We start from the raw sequence: 18660 nt of genomic DNA on the forward strand, positions 1-18660 counted from the left end.
GTGACGCCTGATAATAACACATTATACTTTCAAATATGTATAAAGCTGAATGCGGACACATTCATGAACCATATGACTCAAATGAAAACACTTAAAACTAATACAAATAGTCCAAGTTATGTTTGAGACTAACTGCAGCTTGTCATCCGAGTTGTGGTTGCACAATGGAGAAAATGTCAATCAATTTGCAAATATTGTCTCCCTTAAGGCCATGCAGCAAAGAGAGTGTGCATCAATCCACACACAATGATATTGGCTCTAAAGGATGGAAGCAGCTGACGCCTCGCAGCTCAACTAATACAGACAACTTGACATTTCAATTCAAATCCAGAGAGGAATTTTTCAATTCCTGCCAATAATAGGTGGACATTGTGCGGACCGCAAACTTGCTAGCGAAGTGTCTACCTATGCCATTGTCTTTTACCCATTTCAACCTTCACAACAAGACTGTGGTTCCATAATAAGGTCCTGTTCAGATGGAAAGTCAGGATTGGAAATTAGAGAAATGAGAAAAGGTCTGACACAACGCTTCCTGGGAACCAATCAAATGAGAGAAATTAGAAATGGTCTAGGACGCAATGCTTCCTGGGAACCAATCAAATATCCTCAGACCTGCAAGCAGGCGGACTTAAGAATTACGACCCTCTATGACTATGATCAATAAAATCATATGTTCTATGTTGGAGTGAAAATGCCATGCATTTGCAGTGTTGTCAAGTTGAACAGAGTTATATCCTCACTATGGCTTGGCCTCTATCTCTTCACAGTACCAGTTGGGAGGACACACTGCTTGCGTCGCAAATGGCACCCTATTCCCTACATAGTGGGCACTGGTCAAAAGTAGTGCACTATGTAGGGAAAAGGGTGCCATTTGTGACTCAACCAGTTTCAACCTGGACCAGCCAAGCCCGCTACCTTGGCAACCATAATGCACATATCACAGATGCAGAGATAACAAGTTCCAGGATCATGTCCAAATGGATAGTGCCACATCGGAAGAAAAGAAGCACCCCAGGCCTTTAAAAACAAGGTACAAAAAATGATGCAAATTCTCTTTTTTTTAAGGTTTGAAGAAGGAAATAACTGCAAAGCAGAGCCTGTCACAGTGATTTAATATGAAAAAAATGAAAGAAGCCCTAAAAAACGAAATATACCCTTCCTCTGAGAGCCTGGATTGTTTCAACAATAAAGCAGACTAAAAAACATAGCAACCACACAATGCGAAATACTCCCACTGAGTCGAATTAATGCTGTTTGCACAAACAGTCTCAACACTACGCATGTAGGCCTATATCACATAATAGAAGGATCTTTGACACGTGCTTTATACATTTCGCTGCATATTCTTTTGACATGGCAGTCTGTATGCTGTCTGTGGCTGCTTAACACCATCATTCCCAAAGAAAATAATCTGTGTAGCAGGCACAACAATAAGAACAGCCTCTTACCAATGCATTACACTGTACCATATCATCCCTACTAAAATGGGATTATAGGATTAAAAAGATTCAACTCGACCTTGTTCCTGTTCTAGATAAATCCGTTTTTTCTTCCATTAGATTATAACATTATCAAAACAAAAATCCAGGCAATTAAAGTCCAGATTACATTGTAATTTTGAGTCTGGTGCATTAGTCTGCACTCCATCATCTACCTAATAGACCTGTAATGCATTCAGACAGTAATACCCCCACTAATCCATGTGTTAATGTCCAAGGGCCAGGATGCGCCTCCTATGGATTACGTAACTCATTTCTCTTCATATCTCCATGTTAAAAGCATCCTGATCCTCCTAGTTGCAAAGTGGGCTAACAGTCCAACACACCTTTAGCGCTAGGATCCATGTTACATGCGATGCTGCCAGCTCTATGACTGATTAGATGGGTGCACTCATCTATCAAACCTGCATCACTTCATAAACTGATGGGAGATTAGAGTGTAACATCATCAAATGAGTGCATAATGGTTATACTTAAAATTGTTCTTGACCATGTGACCTGGCCAGAAAGAAAAAAAAGAAAAAAAACACTGGGCCCTAGTTACACAGACAAGCAACTCTTCACAATCTGATCAGGGCAAGAAGTGAGGTTAGAACTGACACTAAAATAAATAAGGGGAAAACAACCACAATCTATAAAATTGTCTGACATTTACCCCCTAAACAGTGTAGCTGAAGTGTTTTGAGTGGCATAAAAGCATTTGTGCAACAAAATGACAGGAAAGATTTATTAGGCCGTTGTGATTGAAGAAGTGTAAAAGCTCATGTTATATTATCCAAAGTAAAGGTATAGGTGAAACAGAGAGAATAGAGAGAGGGAACACGATACAAAGAGAGAAAAGATGGATTCTAAATTTGCTAATAGGTGTAAATGAAGAGTTTGATGTTAAACAGACATCAGCCCAAACATCGACAATGACTTTCCTCCCCAAAGCCCCTCGCTGTCAGACAGAGCAGAGCGCTAGCTGGTAATTAATGGAGTTTGGGGAAGCAGCTCAGATTAGCGCCTGGTTTTTGTCACTGCTAATACTGGGGAATGTCACAGAGCAGGCTCCAGTGCAGCGCAAGGCAAGGCAACGCTATGCTACTGTAGGCTATGCTATGCTAGTCAACCAGATAGCGCTGTTAGCACCATCACTCCACCGCAGTCTCAATGTCAGCTACAGACTGTGGTAGAGTCGAGGCTGCCTTGCTCTGACAAATATGTACTTTTCAGGCTAATAATATTAGCTTAATTGGCTGGCAGCTTGTTGTCGTATAGGTTCACAGGCCAAAGTTTCAGATAACATGGAAATGGCATCGCTGTCACTTCTGGGAGCGGGGGAAGCATAATTGGCTTCAATCTTCTAGGCTTGTTCGCTGAATATTATTCACCACAACGTTGCATTACCTACACAAACAGATTGCTAATAAATGACCTTTTAGGCTATTTCCACATTTCCATATGCCCCATTTTCATGGAAATGATTTTCATTCCTGATGCCATTTCCCCATACTGAGATTCCATTTAGGACGGGTGACTTTCATTCAGCTGCATTCGAGGCATGCAACATGTTGTAATGAGATTGTAAGCAATGTCTTGTTATTCTTCCTTCAGATCGCACTGCCAGCAAAGCAGCTAAATTACAGTTCATAACTAGGTAGCTTGTTTGGTAAAAGGCTGAGGAAATGAGCAACCTGGTCCAGTAGTAGTTACAGCTGTTCTCTTTAGCTCCTAATATAGTGGTCATAGCTGCCCTCTTTAGCTCCTAATACAGTGGTCATAGCTGTTCTCTTTAGCTCCTAATACAGTGTCATAGCTGCCTTCTTTAGCTCCTAATACAGTGGTCATAGCGATCCTCTTTAGCTCCTAATATAGTGGTCATAGCGATCCTCTTTAGCTCCTAATACAGTAGTCATAGCGATCCTCTTTAGTCCCTACAGGTGTTACAACCACTTTGTTTTTTAAAAAGGTACACCATGCTCAGATGTACTTCTGTACGGAGCTTTCAAACTAAACCATACAATAGCTCAGAACAAGCCGTACATCTAATCTGTCAAATGGAGCTAGAGTGATATGTTCGTGGACTTGATGAACAATGTGCTTAAAGGAACATTTTGGTTCTAGGAAATGATGGAAAAGGTGAAGCCTTTTAGAGAGGATTTAGATATTAATAGAGAGGATTTCGATATTAATCCTCAACTGGTCTCTTTTTGATATAGCATTCAGTCTTGATTTGACGTTTGAGTCCAAAAAAAAAAGAAAGAAAAAAAAAAAAGGGGGAAAAAAATTAAAAATCGGGGTCAATTAAGGGGAATTACATAAAGTAAGGTATCTTGGCCAACATGAGCTCATAAAAACCCCTTTTCACCTTCTTTCAGTTTCACTTCAAATGTTTTCTCTCCTTGCAACAAAAGCGCCCACAGTGCTTTCCGATATTTCACAAACCAAGTATTTCTCCCAGAAGCTTAAACTAACACAGCTTCCCCATCATCGACTACGGGAGCAGAACAATAGCAAAGGTTCTTGGGACCACCGGAGAACAGTAGATACCACTCCAGATACATGAAACCCGAGATGAGAGCAGCTCCTGGATCAGCTCAATAGAGGACCATTAATGAAAAGGTCGGTGGAAGCGACAAGTGAGGCACACGCAGTGCTACGATTGACTGATACTGATGATTTGAGCTTTGGCCTCTGGTGAAACAGAACATTTACAACTGAGACCATGTCTTACCTTCTGATTATAATGTGGGAGATACAAGGTTGTGAATTATCAGTTATTTAGGCCTACATATTTTACAAATGAAATAACATGTAACTACAGACCTGAGTTCAATTTAGATCTGAGTTCAAGGGTAACCTGGCTCCATTTGGCTTCCCCCTCTCATAAAGGACCAAACATCTGAGCGTACTCAAACACACCATATGGGGGGGAAAAAAGCATCAGAGTATACCTAGTATTAGGAACGCCTTCCTAATGTTGAGCTTAATTGGCTCAATCTGTTCGAATTATAATCTCCAAAATGGTATGTACCTTATATCAGTCCACTGAATCCAAAAATTGTCTTATCAGTGTACTCTGCCCTCCTTGGAGTAAGCTATACAGTGAGAGTGTGCGTAATTGTAACTGCTGAACGGTATTCAATATCTGGGAAAATATTCCACATTGGGCAGCAGGTGAGCGAATGTCAGAGAATTTGGGACGGAGGCTTGTGGAACCTTACTTTGGCAAATGTATTATGTTCACTGTCATCTGCCGGCACAATGAACAAAGGGAGTCGGGAGCTCCCTCCCTCTGCACAAAAAGGCACCTGCACAGCCACTGTACTACACAACGGTGCTGAAGAATGACAAGACGACAGGAAGACAATAAAGAGGAAACCAGTGACTATTACGCACTGCAGACGCACACAATGTAAGGACAAGCTGACAAAAATTGACTGCTGTCATATCGACACTTATATTCATTATAATGCCATTTTTGCTGTGTGATGATTTTCACTATTTATCAAGGCCACTTGACACTTATAATGATGTTTAGGCTACGGGTGTTTTCATCATTTGACCACGCGTCTTGCTGACCGTGCGTCTTGGTGGTTGGAGTATTTATTTTATCAGTATAAAAAAAAAAAAAGCTGTTACCATGTTCAAACACATATTGTTTCTGTTTCATAGTTGTAACAAAGGCACTCCACAAATAAAATTGATTGAACACTTGAACGTGTTTTTTGTTTTTACATATAACCTACAGTAGCATAAACTAATGAAAATGCTATTGTGTTATTTGAAATAAAATGTGTATTCTAATTAATTAATTACACTGTTAGAATGTTGCAGTCAGAGTGACTGTCCATTAGGTTGAAGACGGGTCCCCTCGAGGTCCAGCTGTTCTAGTGTTAAAGCTCCTCAGCCATATCCCTGGACCCACAGGGGGCATTTTACCCCTCTCCAGTTTCCCCCGTTATACGTCATAACAGCTTTATGAAGTGGACGGTTAGAGTCCTATTAAAACAAGCTATGCTTTAACTAGGGCCCGTATTTATAAAGCTTCTCAGTGTAAGAGTCCTGGCCTAGGATAAGGTCACCCCTCTTAGTCGTTACGATTTAAAAGACCAAACTGATCCAAGATCAGCACTCCTACTCTGAGACGCTTTGTATAGATCCACTATGAAACATTCTAGAGGAGCATCATTAGACGCTAAGCCCCGAGAGAGCCTGGTTTAGACTTACTAGGTCCGTGGACGACAGAGATCAATGATCATTGACGTAGCATGGAAGCTCCAGAAAGCTCTAGAAAATGGAAGATGTTGCCAAGTTCATCTGGTTGGCGGAGGGTCAGCGTTAAATGGTGTAAGGGAAATCCAGCTGATGGTCAAGTGCCCTGCGTGCAGATGTGGGACATTTTGCGGGTGTCACTCCATGTTTTCATAGAGACTCACATTGAGTAGAGAGAGGGATTTTCTCATGGTATTGATCATGAGTAGAGTGCTAAACCCTCATAAGCTCACTTCTCAGGAGCATAACCACAAAGGGATTAATTTATGTCGTCCATGTACTATAAAAAGCATTTGATTCACTTTATTTACAGTAAAAGCTGCTGTTAGAGCAGGCAGCTGAATAGCAGCATAATATGCTTTAAGCCGCCTTACCTACACTTCAAAAATGTACTTAAAAGCTACAATATGTAACATTTTGGGCGACCCGACCAAATTCACATAGAAATGTGTATTATAGACCTGTCATTTTCATTGAAAGCAAGTCTAAAAAGCAGAAGATTTGCTCCATGTAATCTATTTCTATGCTTTCTGTTCTTAAATTTAGTTTTTGCATCTTTTACTTTCAGTTTTGTACATCAGCTTTAAACATCTGAAAATACAGTATTTTTGGTTATGTTAAAGATATTTCACAGCGGTTCAGATGGTACAATGATTGTGACAAAACAAGCAGTCATTGTGCAGACAAACTGAAATTAGGCAAACTATTCAAATTTTGCATCTTTAAAGGAAGCCATTTTAACTACAAATATCACTACATTCAGACCCAAGGCAGAGCTAAGTGAGGTATGGTCATGTTATGTGAATTATGGCTCAAGTGACAGTTGCAAATACAATAGCTACAGCAGCCATTAATGCTTTCTATAGAAAGCCTATGGATCTAGAGGATAAGACGTGTTGACATTGGCAGGTTACAAGGAAGTGTCCATCTCCCTAGTAGCCACCAGTGGAGTGTCTCTGTTCTATTTACCCTAGAGTCATTTTGCTCCGCAAACACATTAGTACAAGCACAGACCATGTAAACATGAGTCAAATTAGATGACACCTTCAATGCATCTCTTTGTCTGACAACACAATACTGGTGAACGATAAGCAAAAGAGACATTGAAAAGACAGAAAGCATCTTGGTATCTGAAAGTAATTTCTAGGCTATAAGCTAGCAGTTCAATACAACTTAATATAATAGTGTGACAACTTAAAGATGCACTATGCAGAAATCGCTACCCCATTTCCTGGTTGCTAAAATTCTAACAGTTCTCCTAATTTCAGTTTGTGACAAAACGAGCAAGTATAGCATAGAGAATCATTCTGCCATCTAAACCGCTGTGAAATATATTATCCATAACCAAAAATATTGTATTTTCAGATGCTTCTAGCTGGTGTACAACACAAAGTAAAATAAGTAAAAACTAAACGTAACGGGAAGCATTGAAATAGTGCACATAGAAGATATCTACCGCTTCTTAGACTTGCTTTTAATGAGAATGACAGATCTATAACGCGAATTTTGTCAGTTCACATAAAATACATGCTGCCGCTTTAAAAGTACAATTTAATAAATATTTGATTATGGATTCTTAATCTGACTATATTTTAGCAATAAGGCATGCGAACCTGTGGTTTATCTTGAATAACACACAGTTTAGGTCTGTTCTTAGACATGACGTGATGCGGAACCATAACAAACAAGGACCCTGGCAAATCAGGACACATGACATACTCAACACTCCCATTCATCCTGTATGCTTACTCTCCCACTGGCGTGGCTGTGTGTTGTCAACCTGATTCTGTTATGACCAGCCTGCCAAGTCATAACGGTATGACAGAAGAAGCTCTAAGGTCCCTCAGCAAACATAGTCCAGACCGAGCAGCCTCTTTCCTTTGGGATGAGAGCTGCACTGTGCAGATGCATCTTCTCAATGGACAAGGCAACAAGATCAAAAGGACCTGGCTCCAAGGATTAGTGTGGGAAAGCTTCCGGCACTTTGCTAGTGGAAAAACATAGTCCAGCAAAGGGAGCTTTTCATCTGATGCATGATGTCATCTGGTGTATGTAGCCAGCGGTAACATTGTCGATATTATTCTTAGAGTAGGAGTAGCGGGAGTACAAAGCATACTGTGGAGTAGACACTGGTGATAGTCCTAAGGGCCTTATGTCTGTATTCTCCTCCCGTCTCCCTTTCCTGTCACTTATTCCTCCTTTTTCCATCACTCGCTCTCTGAGAAGAAAAGTATGCGAACAAGAACACCTGTTATATTTGATTTCAGGCTGACGACCAAGAGAAAAGTGATTCTGAACAACTAAAATGTTCTGCCTTTTCCGGCAAGGGTTGCCATCAAAGCTCTGGCTGTCTTCTTTGTTTGATTGCTTGCCTAGTCACTTCAAAGCCCCATACAGCGAAACGGGCTTGGATCAATCATGTATCAGCAAGTAAACAGGGGGCCATTATCTCATGCCATAAAAGGTGTCAGTGGATGCATTTCCAACCCTGCTGGAATTCTCTGGCGAACAAGATTTGAATGAATGTGCACAGAGGCAGATAATGAAGCTCTTAGTCCATTGGTTCATGATTATGTTCAATTGCACTTTATACAGAGATGTCTTGGGTGGTGTGAAAGCATATCCCCCTGAAATGCAGTCTCTCATCAACACAGGCATGCAAAACGGCTACATTTCACTGCCACTCTAATATTAACATACCCTGTTCACGTATTAAAAAGCATTTCCCCTAGTGAGTAAATAATTCAACGTGAACCGATGGGTTTCATTTCGATGCGGTATAGCTACATTGTCAAAAACAGAGGTTTTAACGGAAATCCAAAAGGTCTTGTAAGGTCATTTCTGGTCAGCGTGGGTAGCTGGGTATCGCTCCAACTCTCTGGGGATCCCCCATCACAGCATGGTGCTGTCTGTCTGGTTTAGCTTAAAGGCACACAGCGGTAGTATTGACACATTTGGGCTGTTTTGAAGGGATCTCCGCCCATGCAGGCTTTCCCCATGTCCGCCTGACCACAAAGACAGACAGACACAGCAGCTCTGTTGGATCTAAAGCCATAATCCACCCACACAGCCCTGGAAATGGCCTGGATTAACCGGTGGCGATGGCAAGTCATTTACAAAGTAGAGACAATCCATGACACAGGCATCCTGGCTACTAATGCATGGGCCAAATGACCCCGGCTCGGTTGTTGCCTGGCTCTCAACCCATTCGGGAATGCTTGTGGCCTATTTGACTTTAGTATGTACAAAAGAAATGACGTCGATGCCTCGCTTTCAAACCGAGGCATTATGTTATTAGAAAGTCCATATAGGTCTACAGCATTTTAATAACGCCCGGCACTAAAGTGAGTTGTGGTGAGTTGATGAATAGATATAGTCCATATCAGCATTTTAATGCCCGTCACTAACGTAAGTTGTGGTTGAGGGGTTTGATAGGAGCCTAGCTATCCAGCTGTTGTGCTGTAATAGCTCTCAGGGTAACTGATGTAATGGAGGATCGCCCTGTTCTGTTCTTTCTGCTCAGCCCTAGGGGCCAGAGGTGCTGTTGTATCCGTGTGCATACGTGGGCTGCAAACGAGGGATTGTCTAGGTTTTGTGTCCTAAGGTGGATGGAGGATCTAGAGGCTGTACCAAATGGAAGGTTTAGGGGGTTAAGCGGTTTTACTCCCGGGGCCAGCGTATTCACATCATCTCTTTAATCTGCCCGGTTACCCCTGCCATCAGAGTGGATTGGATGACTAACCCGATAGACAGAGAGACACATAGACACACACACACAAACTCTACTAGCAAGCCCTCTCTGTATTCTCTTTCACGATTGTGATGAGCAGCAGCTAAAATCTGAATCATCAGCTTGGGTATAATTCAAGGTCATGACCTCAGCTTTCAGAGTACATAAGAATGAGCCTGGCGCTAACCGAGGGCTTTATTGATAATTTCCCTTAGGATGCTGTGGAATGGAGAGAATGAGGAGCGAGAGAGAGAGGGGGAGAATGGGTGGTTACATCTGCTCTACCCAAGGCAGAGTGCACTGTAGCGGACAAGCTCTCTGGCACTCAGCCCAGGGGAGGAGAGCCCTTTTGTGAAAGCACCAATCCACAGCCTCCGAGGCGATGCGCTGGCTCCACGAAAGCCTATAGGCATTTCCCAGGGCAATGTGTTTGGTAATCCACAGCGCCAGCATAAGTCACATTACCCTGGTTGGTTGACACGGTTGGCCTTTGCCTGTCGACTGGTGTCAGCAGTGGGTTTGTTTATGGCAAATTCTCCCTCTAACCCTGACTGGTACCAACACTGTCCATTAAAGTTGACTTCAGGTGGACTTTGTGATAAAGCCACCACACGTCCCTAAGGAAGAGATGGTATTCATTATACAGTATAAGGCGTATTAAACCCAGGGGAAATATGGTGGGGAAAGAGTATATGGAATCCTCCAGAGCGTTTACAATGAAGACAGCACCATGGAAAGACAATCGAACCATAACCCATTGAGGTTTGATTGTTCCAAAAACATGGTTTTCAGGGAAGTAAACCTGCTTTCACATAAATCGGGAGTGATGCCAATGATTATGCAACGCGTCAGAGCACATCAGCACACATTCTGTCAGTCACTGGTCTTGGGCAAAACATTTGTAAACTCTATTTAAACAAAGTGTCAGTAAAAAAAAAAAGAAAAAAAAAGAAAGAACTGTACCTAGCAGAATACAGGTTCAGGCTAAGTTAAGCATAGAGAGGCTGATGGTTTTTGGATAGTAAGGAAAGCTTTCTCGGACACAGATTAGGCCTAGTCCTGGACTAAATAGCACTTTCGATGGAGAATCTCCATTGAGAATGTTTTAAATCCAGAACTAGACCTAAACATTTTTTTATTTTTATAAATAAATAAAAATTGGTCTCTCTGAAACTAGTCGTTACAGCAATAGAAAGTGAGACCTGCTCAAAAATGTACTGCTGAGAAACAAACTTCAAAACAGGGGAAGGCAGATGGGAGTCCTCGGTACCTATGGGAGATGGGAGGACTAGAATACACACCTGCTGGACTGCGGGGGAGAGTAAGGACATAGGGTAGAGTTTACCTTTCCGTCCTCTGTCAACACAGGATGTGCACAAGGATTCCCTTAGCACTGTCTCAACAAGCCCGGAGCACAGGAGCGTGATCTGAGAGGCCACTGTACATCAAAAGGGAGGGGAGGTTCCAGGGAAGTGGGAGGGAGTGTGTTATCACGTCTCCTCTAGGTCAATGTTTGGTTTGAACATGGTTAAGCATGTCTGCAAACACAATGAAAGTGAACAGAGACACACAGGCTTGGTTTGTCTGTGGTACACTGCGTGACAATTATCCTGGTTATTGGTTGTATTAAGTCGTTTTGAATAGAGAGAATATGACTTCGAAACCTTTGCTATATGTAAATATGCAGGATACTTCAATTTGTTTACAACGTGGCAACAGCAATTCCAATGTAATTGGGATATGAATACAAACGCCTGCAGGTTAACTTGTGGAATTGGATTCCACAGAAACAGGATTGTTTGAGGGGAACAAGAATTGGCACAGATACCATCTGACATTGTGACAACTTGCACTTGGGTAAACATGAGGGCTTGTTCACCACTCACCTTTACTTTGGTTGTATGAGGGCTGGTGAGGGCTTGTTCACCGCTCACCTTTACTTGGTTGTATTTACTCAACATATAAATTGGAGAGGGCGAGTAACATGGTAGTGACACAACAGCGCAGCTCAACTGTGACCGTGAGGCATCGGTTTACAAACCAAGGAAAAGACTTGTTGAGTGTTAGCTAGTGGATATGATATCTCTGTTGGCTATGGCTTCTGACAACTCGTCAAGCTCTGTGTAGTGTCTGGGGATTCCCATAACGGAACGATAGGAAGAGATCTTGAATTCGTGCTTTAGGTGGTCTTAAATAGACCAGATATGAAATAATCCATGGGGGGGGGGGGGGGGGGGATTGGTAGCTAATGGTTTTAGAATGGAGACCAATATGACAATCAAATTTTCAATGTCTCGCAAGCAACGATTTAACAAATGTTGGAAACAAAGATACTGTATGTCGAGTTCACAGTTGAACACCAACAAATGAATTAATACCAGACAGACATTTTCAAATTCCAGAAAATCCAATGTAACTTCATTTCAGGCCAGCACAGAAAGCCCAACAGGATAGGCTTATCATGTCTGTACTCAATAGAAGCCTCCCTGCTTGTTGACTTGAGCCTCCCCATTTCCAAGGAGCCCGTTGATAATTGATGAGAGGCCAGGTATTTTTAAGTGGGACCTTTAGCTTTTGAATAGCAGGTCTGTTACCACCTCGCCTCTGAGCAAAGTGCATCACACCTCCAAGACACACATACAAGTGGAGGAGTGTCTTTATCGATCAGTTACTAAGCCCGGGTAGACAGGCTCCACACACACAGACAAATACGTAGATAGATGCGTGATGTACAACACCACATCTGTACGTATGGATACATACAATTTACGATACACACATGCATGCAGGAACCTGAACACACACAAGTATACACACTAGGGTTGCAAAGGGTCGGAATCTTTCCAGTAAATTTCCAGAATCTTTCCAGACATTTTCCATGGGAAGTTAGGCCCTGGAATTTGGGGAATTTTGCTTAAGGGCTTTGGGATGTAGAGGCAATATGGCAGTCGTGCCAACATATCTCATCAGCCACCTGGTGGAAGGGATTTGTGGATCTGAGGCTCTTTCCTCCTCCAAATCCCACCAACATCAGCCGCCTCAGAGCGAAACTGGTCCTTGTTTGGGAACACACACCAAAGCACGCAACAGTTTGACAAATACAAGGTTGAAAAATTGGTGGCCATCTGGGCAACAAGCCATCCTCAACAAGGTTGGAAAGTGACAATGAAGATGAGGCCTCAGTCTGATGTTAAAGAGGTGGACATTGAGGAGGTCCAGGGAAAAGACATGGAAGCCTGAGAGGAAGACAACCAAAGCTTTAGTTTCTAGACTATCATTTTACAGATGTATGTTAAATGTTTTTGGGAGATGCGATGGATCATTGGGGATCATTCAATATTCCCTTTCTTTTGTTGTTCAGTGAAATCATCCCATGTGAAGAGTCAACTCATTTAATTAAAGTTCAATTCGTAATTAAATTATTTAAAAAAAAATCTATTGGAAGGATTTAATCATTTGCAATTATGTCTACTTACGATCAAGCAAAAGGTTTAGGTTTCTGTCTCCATATGATATGGTAAATTAAATCCAATGCAAAAAAACATCCACATTTAAACAGTATTAATAGGCATATATTTCCATTAATTCCCATTTAGTCCTGTTAATTCCCACGGAAAGTCCATCTCTGAATATTGCCGCAAAATGTGCAACCCTAATACACACTCTTTCTCTCTCTCTCTCACGCTCACTCCACTACAATAAAAGCGGTCATATTCCAGACAAGGGTCTTCTGAACCCCCAAGAGATCAAAAAGCCTTCTCTGGAGAGTGTTTATCCTCGTACTCCAGCAAATGGATGTCTTTTGCTGCCATTTAACAGCAGCTCTCAGAAGACATCCTTTCAGAATGGATCACATTCAACCAACGGCTCAACGATCACAGGTTAACATCATCCTGGCTGGCTGAAGCAGCAGCACTTACCATGAGGCAGGGACTCTCAGCACTGGCTGGCAAGATCCCCACTTTCCACATTACACTACCATTCATGTTCAGAGGATGGCATATATCTGAGGGAGACACCACTTAAGCGCGTATCAACATACTTAACTGGCATTCAACCGGTATCGTTGTTAATGAAGTGTTTGCTCCTAAGGAAAATGTCCTGCTTTACGCACATTCTTATCTTCTAGAGAAAGGATGAGATTGGTTTTCTCAGGTATTACACCAGTTCATTGGAAGTGCATCCATGCAGGAAATGCTTACAAATAATAAGAAAAAGTCTGATTCCAAGAAAATAACTTTTCCAGCAAACCAACAGTTCTCTCTCTGGCTGCCAAGCTAATTGTCAGCTTAGAAATGTTAGACAGATCAAGACAGCAGATAACGTACTGCAATGATCCATTTCCTTTTTGAGGTCTCCAGTAAAATGAGGAGTTACTGTTGTTTCTCTTTTCTGCATGAGAACGGTCGTGTTACCAGACACATTAAATAGTCATTTATTGGACACTTTCATCCATAGTGGCTTACAATCGGATTTACAATCAAGGACTTAAAACAATCTCTAAGCACCACAATTGTACACTATTAAACTATATTTAAAATCTTCAGGTCAGGCCACAATGCTTTTAGAACCAAAATAAACATCTGGCTAGTGAAGACTAGGCTTGAGTTAGTGCAGCATTATTTTCACTAAATGTCCATGGCAACACATTACCCTTTAAAAATAATTGCCATATAAAAAACTAGAAAACTGAATCTGAATACATAAATATACACTAAGTGTACAAAACATTAGGACTACCTGCTCTTTCCATGATAGACTGACCAAGTGAATACAAGTGAAAGGTATAATCCATTATTGATGTCACTTGTTAAATGCACTTCAATCAGTGTAGATGAAGTGGAGGAGACAGGTAAAGAAAGATTTTTAAGCCTCGAGACAATTGAGACATGGATTGTGTACGTGCGCCATTCAGAGGGTGAATGGGCAAGACAATAGATTTAGGTGCCTTTGAACAGAGTATGGTAGTAGGTGCCAGGCGCACCGGTTTGAGTGTGTCAAGAACTGCAACGCTGCTGGGTTTTCCCACGCTCAATAGTTTCCTGTGTGTGTGTATCAAGAATGGTCCACCACCCAAAGGACATCCAGCCAACTTGACACAACTGTGGGGAAGCACGGGCCAGCATCCCCGTGGAATGCTTTCGACACCTTGTAGAGTCCATGCCACGACGAATTGAGGCTGTTTTGAGGGCAAAGGCGGGTTAAACTCAATATTAGGAAGGTGTTCCTAATGTTTGTACTCAGTGTATGTACAGTATATATAGCCTATATACAGCTTAGAAACCCTTTATAAATCCTGATAACTAGTGCCTTGATACAACATTTTCTTGAGACAAAAGTTTGCCTTTTCTCAGCACGAGCACATAGCCTGGAAGCCTACATTCTTCAGGTTTGAGTAATGCACTTACCTACAGTACTGTACAGATGGGAATCGGTAAACAAGAAGTTTGAGATTATTGATGGTACATGGAAGAGACACATCCCACTCTGACTAAGGAGACTTGGCAAACTACAGGCAAATGCCATTAACCCCTCTGACCTAGCCTGGTTAAAGCACAAGCAGATCCAGCTGCCAGGCTACAGTACACCATTCTAAGTCCCAAATGGCACCCTATTCCCTATGTAGTGCACTACTTTTGACAGGGGCCCATAGGGCTTTGGTTTTGTAGAGAAAGTCTCATATTTCTGTTTCCTTTACAAGGCCTATTTGAACTCTGGCATCCATGAGATTGCCGTGTGTGATTTGATTTCATGTCAGTCCAGTTAGTCAGCTGGGAATAATGTACGCTAATTCATTTCTCCATTTAACAAATAGTCCTCAAAACAACTAGGTCCGTCTTTCTAGGAGCTGAGGAGTGCATTGTAAATGTTCTAACTTTGATATCATAAATAACCATTTTTTATTTATTTTTTTTAAATCGCAGACAATCAATTCTTCACACAGACAACCACTAAATGTCAAGATATTCCCTAGTACTAGCTGCATAAATCCAATTAAGATGATTTAAGTCTCAAAGTGCACTTGAAGAAACTCCTGAGCCTCAAACAAAAATGCCCAGAGAGTAAAGAAAGTTCAAAGTTGGGAGTCATTGGCTTATTAAATATGTATAAATAACTTTTTTTTAAAGAACTGCTTCAAATGACTTGAAATGGTAATGAGATTGGAAAAGGGTCGGAAACAGAAAACTGTCACATCAATCCATGCCTTTTCTTTGAGTGATTAGACCTTCTGAGTGCTTCGTCACAGATACTTTTACCATTCTTTTCTGTTATTTACGACTTCATATTCCAGTGTGTGTGTGGGTGTGTGTGTGTGTGTGTGTGTAAGGAAGACATCATACTCAAACAGTAACTCCAATAAGAATTGCAACATCCTTTTGCCAATGCAAGCGCAAACTTGAATGTTGTGAAAATTCTGTGCAACTTCTGGCATGCGTTTACTGTGACCACTGAGGCTGTACCTGCTTTAAGTTACTGTTAACAGTGGCCAAGTAGGCTACTGTGGCTATTTGATCATCATGTAGGCCTATCCTCAAAAACAATGGAGAAAAATGCATCCCATAGCATTTTAACATGGAAATAGCTGTTCTATCATTCAGCCTACAGTAGCAGCCAATGTGTGGTGTTCAACTTTTGATAAGAACCTGTTTATCCACTTGTTCTTCAGACAAGGTGGTGATTGAAAATGTTGTGTTTTTTGATGCAATAAACCACTTTACAAAATAAAATTCATTATTATTCCCATACCATTATTACAAAGAATCAGACAAATGATGCTACATTCTGCATACTGGCAACTTAGTTTATTCAAGACCCTCTCAAATTATAACACTGCCCCTTTAAGAAAAAAAAGACTGCTGCAGTCTGATGGGAGCTGCCTGTGCAGTTTAGAGGGAATATTGCCTACCTGTATATCTCAAACTCTTTGAAAGGTAAGTAACGCCAGTACAAATTGCAACATCCTTTAGTCTATGCAAGTCAAATTGACTGGTCCTCTTGAATTAATGCAGTACAAAAACACACGAGTATACACTGCATGGTGGACTGGAGCTGAGTGAGTGGACATCATTCATTACCTTGGCACTGGAATCCTTGCTTTCCAAATCCCCTGTGAAAAGAGAGGAAAGTGAAGAATGAAATAACAAATAGCATGAAACAGACAGATACACAAACATGTTAGTAATATCAAGCAGAAACAGCAGTAGTCTCCAAGACTCAGTCACAAAAAGCAAGTAGCCTAAACTGTTCAAGGTGTTTCCCAAGAATCATTACACATTACTTAGGATTTTAGCGGCCATAGGTCGTAACTGTAAAATGCTGTTCACTCACTCAAGACGACATATCTCTGTAGCTATCAATACATAGTCAAGTACACACACCACCTTCAAAAGAGGAAGGTTGGTCAACATGGGTGCGTCTTCAACCACCCAACAGCCCGAATAGTTACCACTTGTTACTTGTGTTTCGGTTTTAGAACCTATATAGTTCGTTGGCAGTAAGTTATTTCAAAATATTTATTAAAAAAAAAAACAAGGACTAGGAGAAATACAACTTTTACAATTGGTAACAAACATTAAAGTAGGCGCGCTGTCACAATCACAGTGTACACAGTGAATCTAGCACACCGTAGGCAGAACGAATTCATTTACTTTGGACTTGCATTGATGCGCATTACAGTCAAATGTTGGAAGTATGTCCAGCTTTGGCGTGGCAGACCAAAAATTCCAGTAAGCAAAGTATACGTAACGGTGCAGCACAGTTAGCTATGTGGGGGAAAGTGACAACCGAATAGCTGGTTGAGAAGGCGGCGGAGTTCTCAAACGTTCAACAGGCAGAGGCCGCCTGGAGAGGAAAAGCGCTTACCAGATAAAGTCGGTGCAGTGGCTACAAAAAGTCGGCTGCTTGAAGAACCTCGCAGTGAATTTGTGGTCCTTTACTTCATGGACGTTCTTCTGCCTCAAAGCACCTTTACGAGCGAACCCTTTCGCGATGTCCCCGGTCCCCTCGTTGAATTGCGTGACATCAGCCATAGTCAAAAAGCACCGTTATTCCTCTCTATCCAATGGATATACCTATTCAATCAAATGTATTTCCACGCGCACTGTATTTTGCCACTGAGCAGGAAAGTCGGCCACACTGTACTATCTATGAGCTTTCCCAAGCTGTCGCTACAACTACTTTTACTGACGGTTCCACACTGAGCGCTTTGCTTCCTTCTTTCACTCGAGCTGACGTCACCACAACTAATCGCCTGGAGGGAGGGCTGTTGGGACCTTGAAGATTGGAGCGTCATCCAGTGGTGGAAAAGATACGGGCACATTTTTGGGTTAAAACTATTTGAAGAGAAACTACATCTCAGTCATATCATAGTCGGTGCTTGACTTGGCTAAAATGTGTTTCTTATGGAGTTCCTGCACCTAAATTAAAACAGAACCGGTACCCAAAATGAGTACTGGTCATAGTCATCACATGTTTATCCATTATCAATGTGTTGTGTGTTGCTTATTCATTTGTTATGAAGTCTTTAGGGACAGTTCAACATTTACTGTGGGGGGAGGATCATATTTTCAAATGACCCTCCCCTAATGTTTACGATCACAAATAACAATGACAATATTGCCCTACAAAGGCAACACAGTTGTTTTTACTGCAGAATCTGACTTCGAAGTCTTTCTGTTTAGACAGACAGCAATTTCTGATACACCATGATATATTCTGATCAACTGGCTTAGTTTCCTGACAGAAGAACAAATACCACATTAATCAGATAATACAGATCCAATATTTTTTTTACCAAATTCGCGGTTACTGTGTTTTGCCTATGTAGGGCAGTGTAGCGACACCTGTGTTTATAAACGTGGATATTGTCTTTGCACTTCAGCATGCTTTTGTGGCACAGTCGACGACATGCAGTCCTACGGCCAGAAGGTTGAGGGTTCGCCGACCACCACAGACGAGCCCGCTCTCTCTTCCTATTTCATTAGGCTTACACTATGATCAGAGCCAAATGAAGACAATGATCAGCTAGCGGGAAATCAGATGATCAACATTTTGATGTCATATTTATAAGGATATAAAATATATGTAACGGATGTTCCACCAACAGGTTTCTGTGCCAATGCACCACATAACCAATAAACAACGCATACCGGCTTCAGACGGTTCAATATCATG

The 18660-nt window shown here is 41.6% G+C and overlaps 1 protein-coding gene across 1 annotated transcript in view; it reads right to left on the reverse strand.

The window, feature by feature from the left end:
• kpca (kinase C alpha type) overlaps positions 1–17650 on the reverse strand; it is a 143361-nt gene extending 125711 nt beyond the window's left edge. Inside the window, 2 exon segments of the mRNA NM_001141522.1 lie at positions 16563–16594; positions 17350–17650. Of these exon segments, the coding sequence (NP_001134994.1) occupies positions 16563–16594; positions 17350–17516 (199 nt within the window). The 5' untranslated portion in view covers positions 17517–17650.
• Positions 17651–18660: the final 1010 nt, after the last annotated feature.

This window comes from Salmo salar, chromosome 02 (assembly GCF_965601325.2).
Source record: "Salmo salar chromosome 02, fSalSal1, whole genome shotgun sequence".
Classification (NCBI taxonomy): domain Eukaryota; kingdom Metazoa; phylum Chordata; class Actinopteri; order Salmoniformes; family Salmonidae; genus Salmo; species Salmo salar.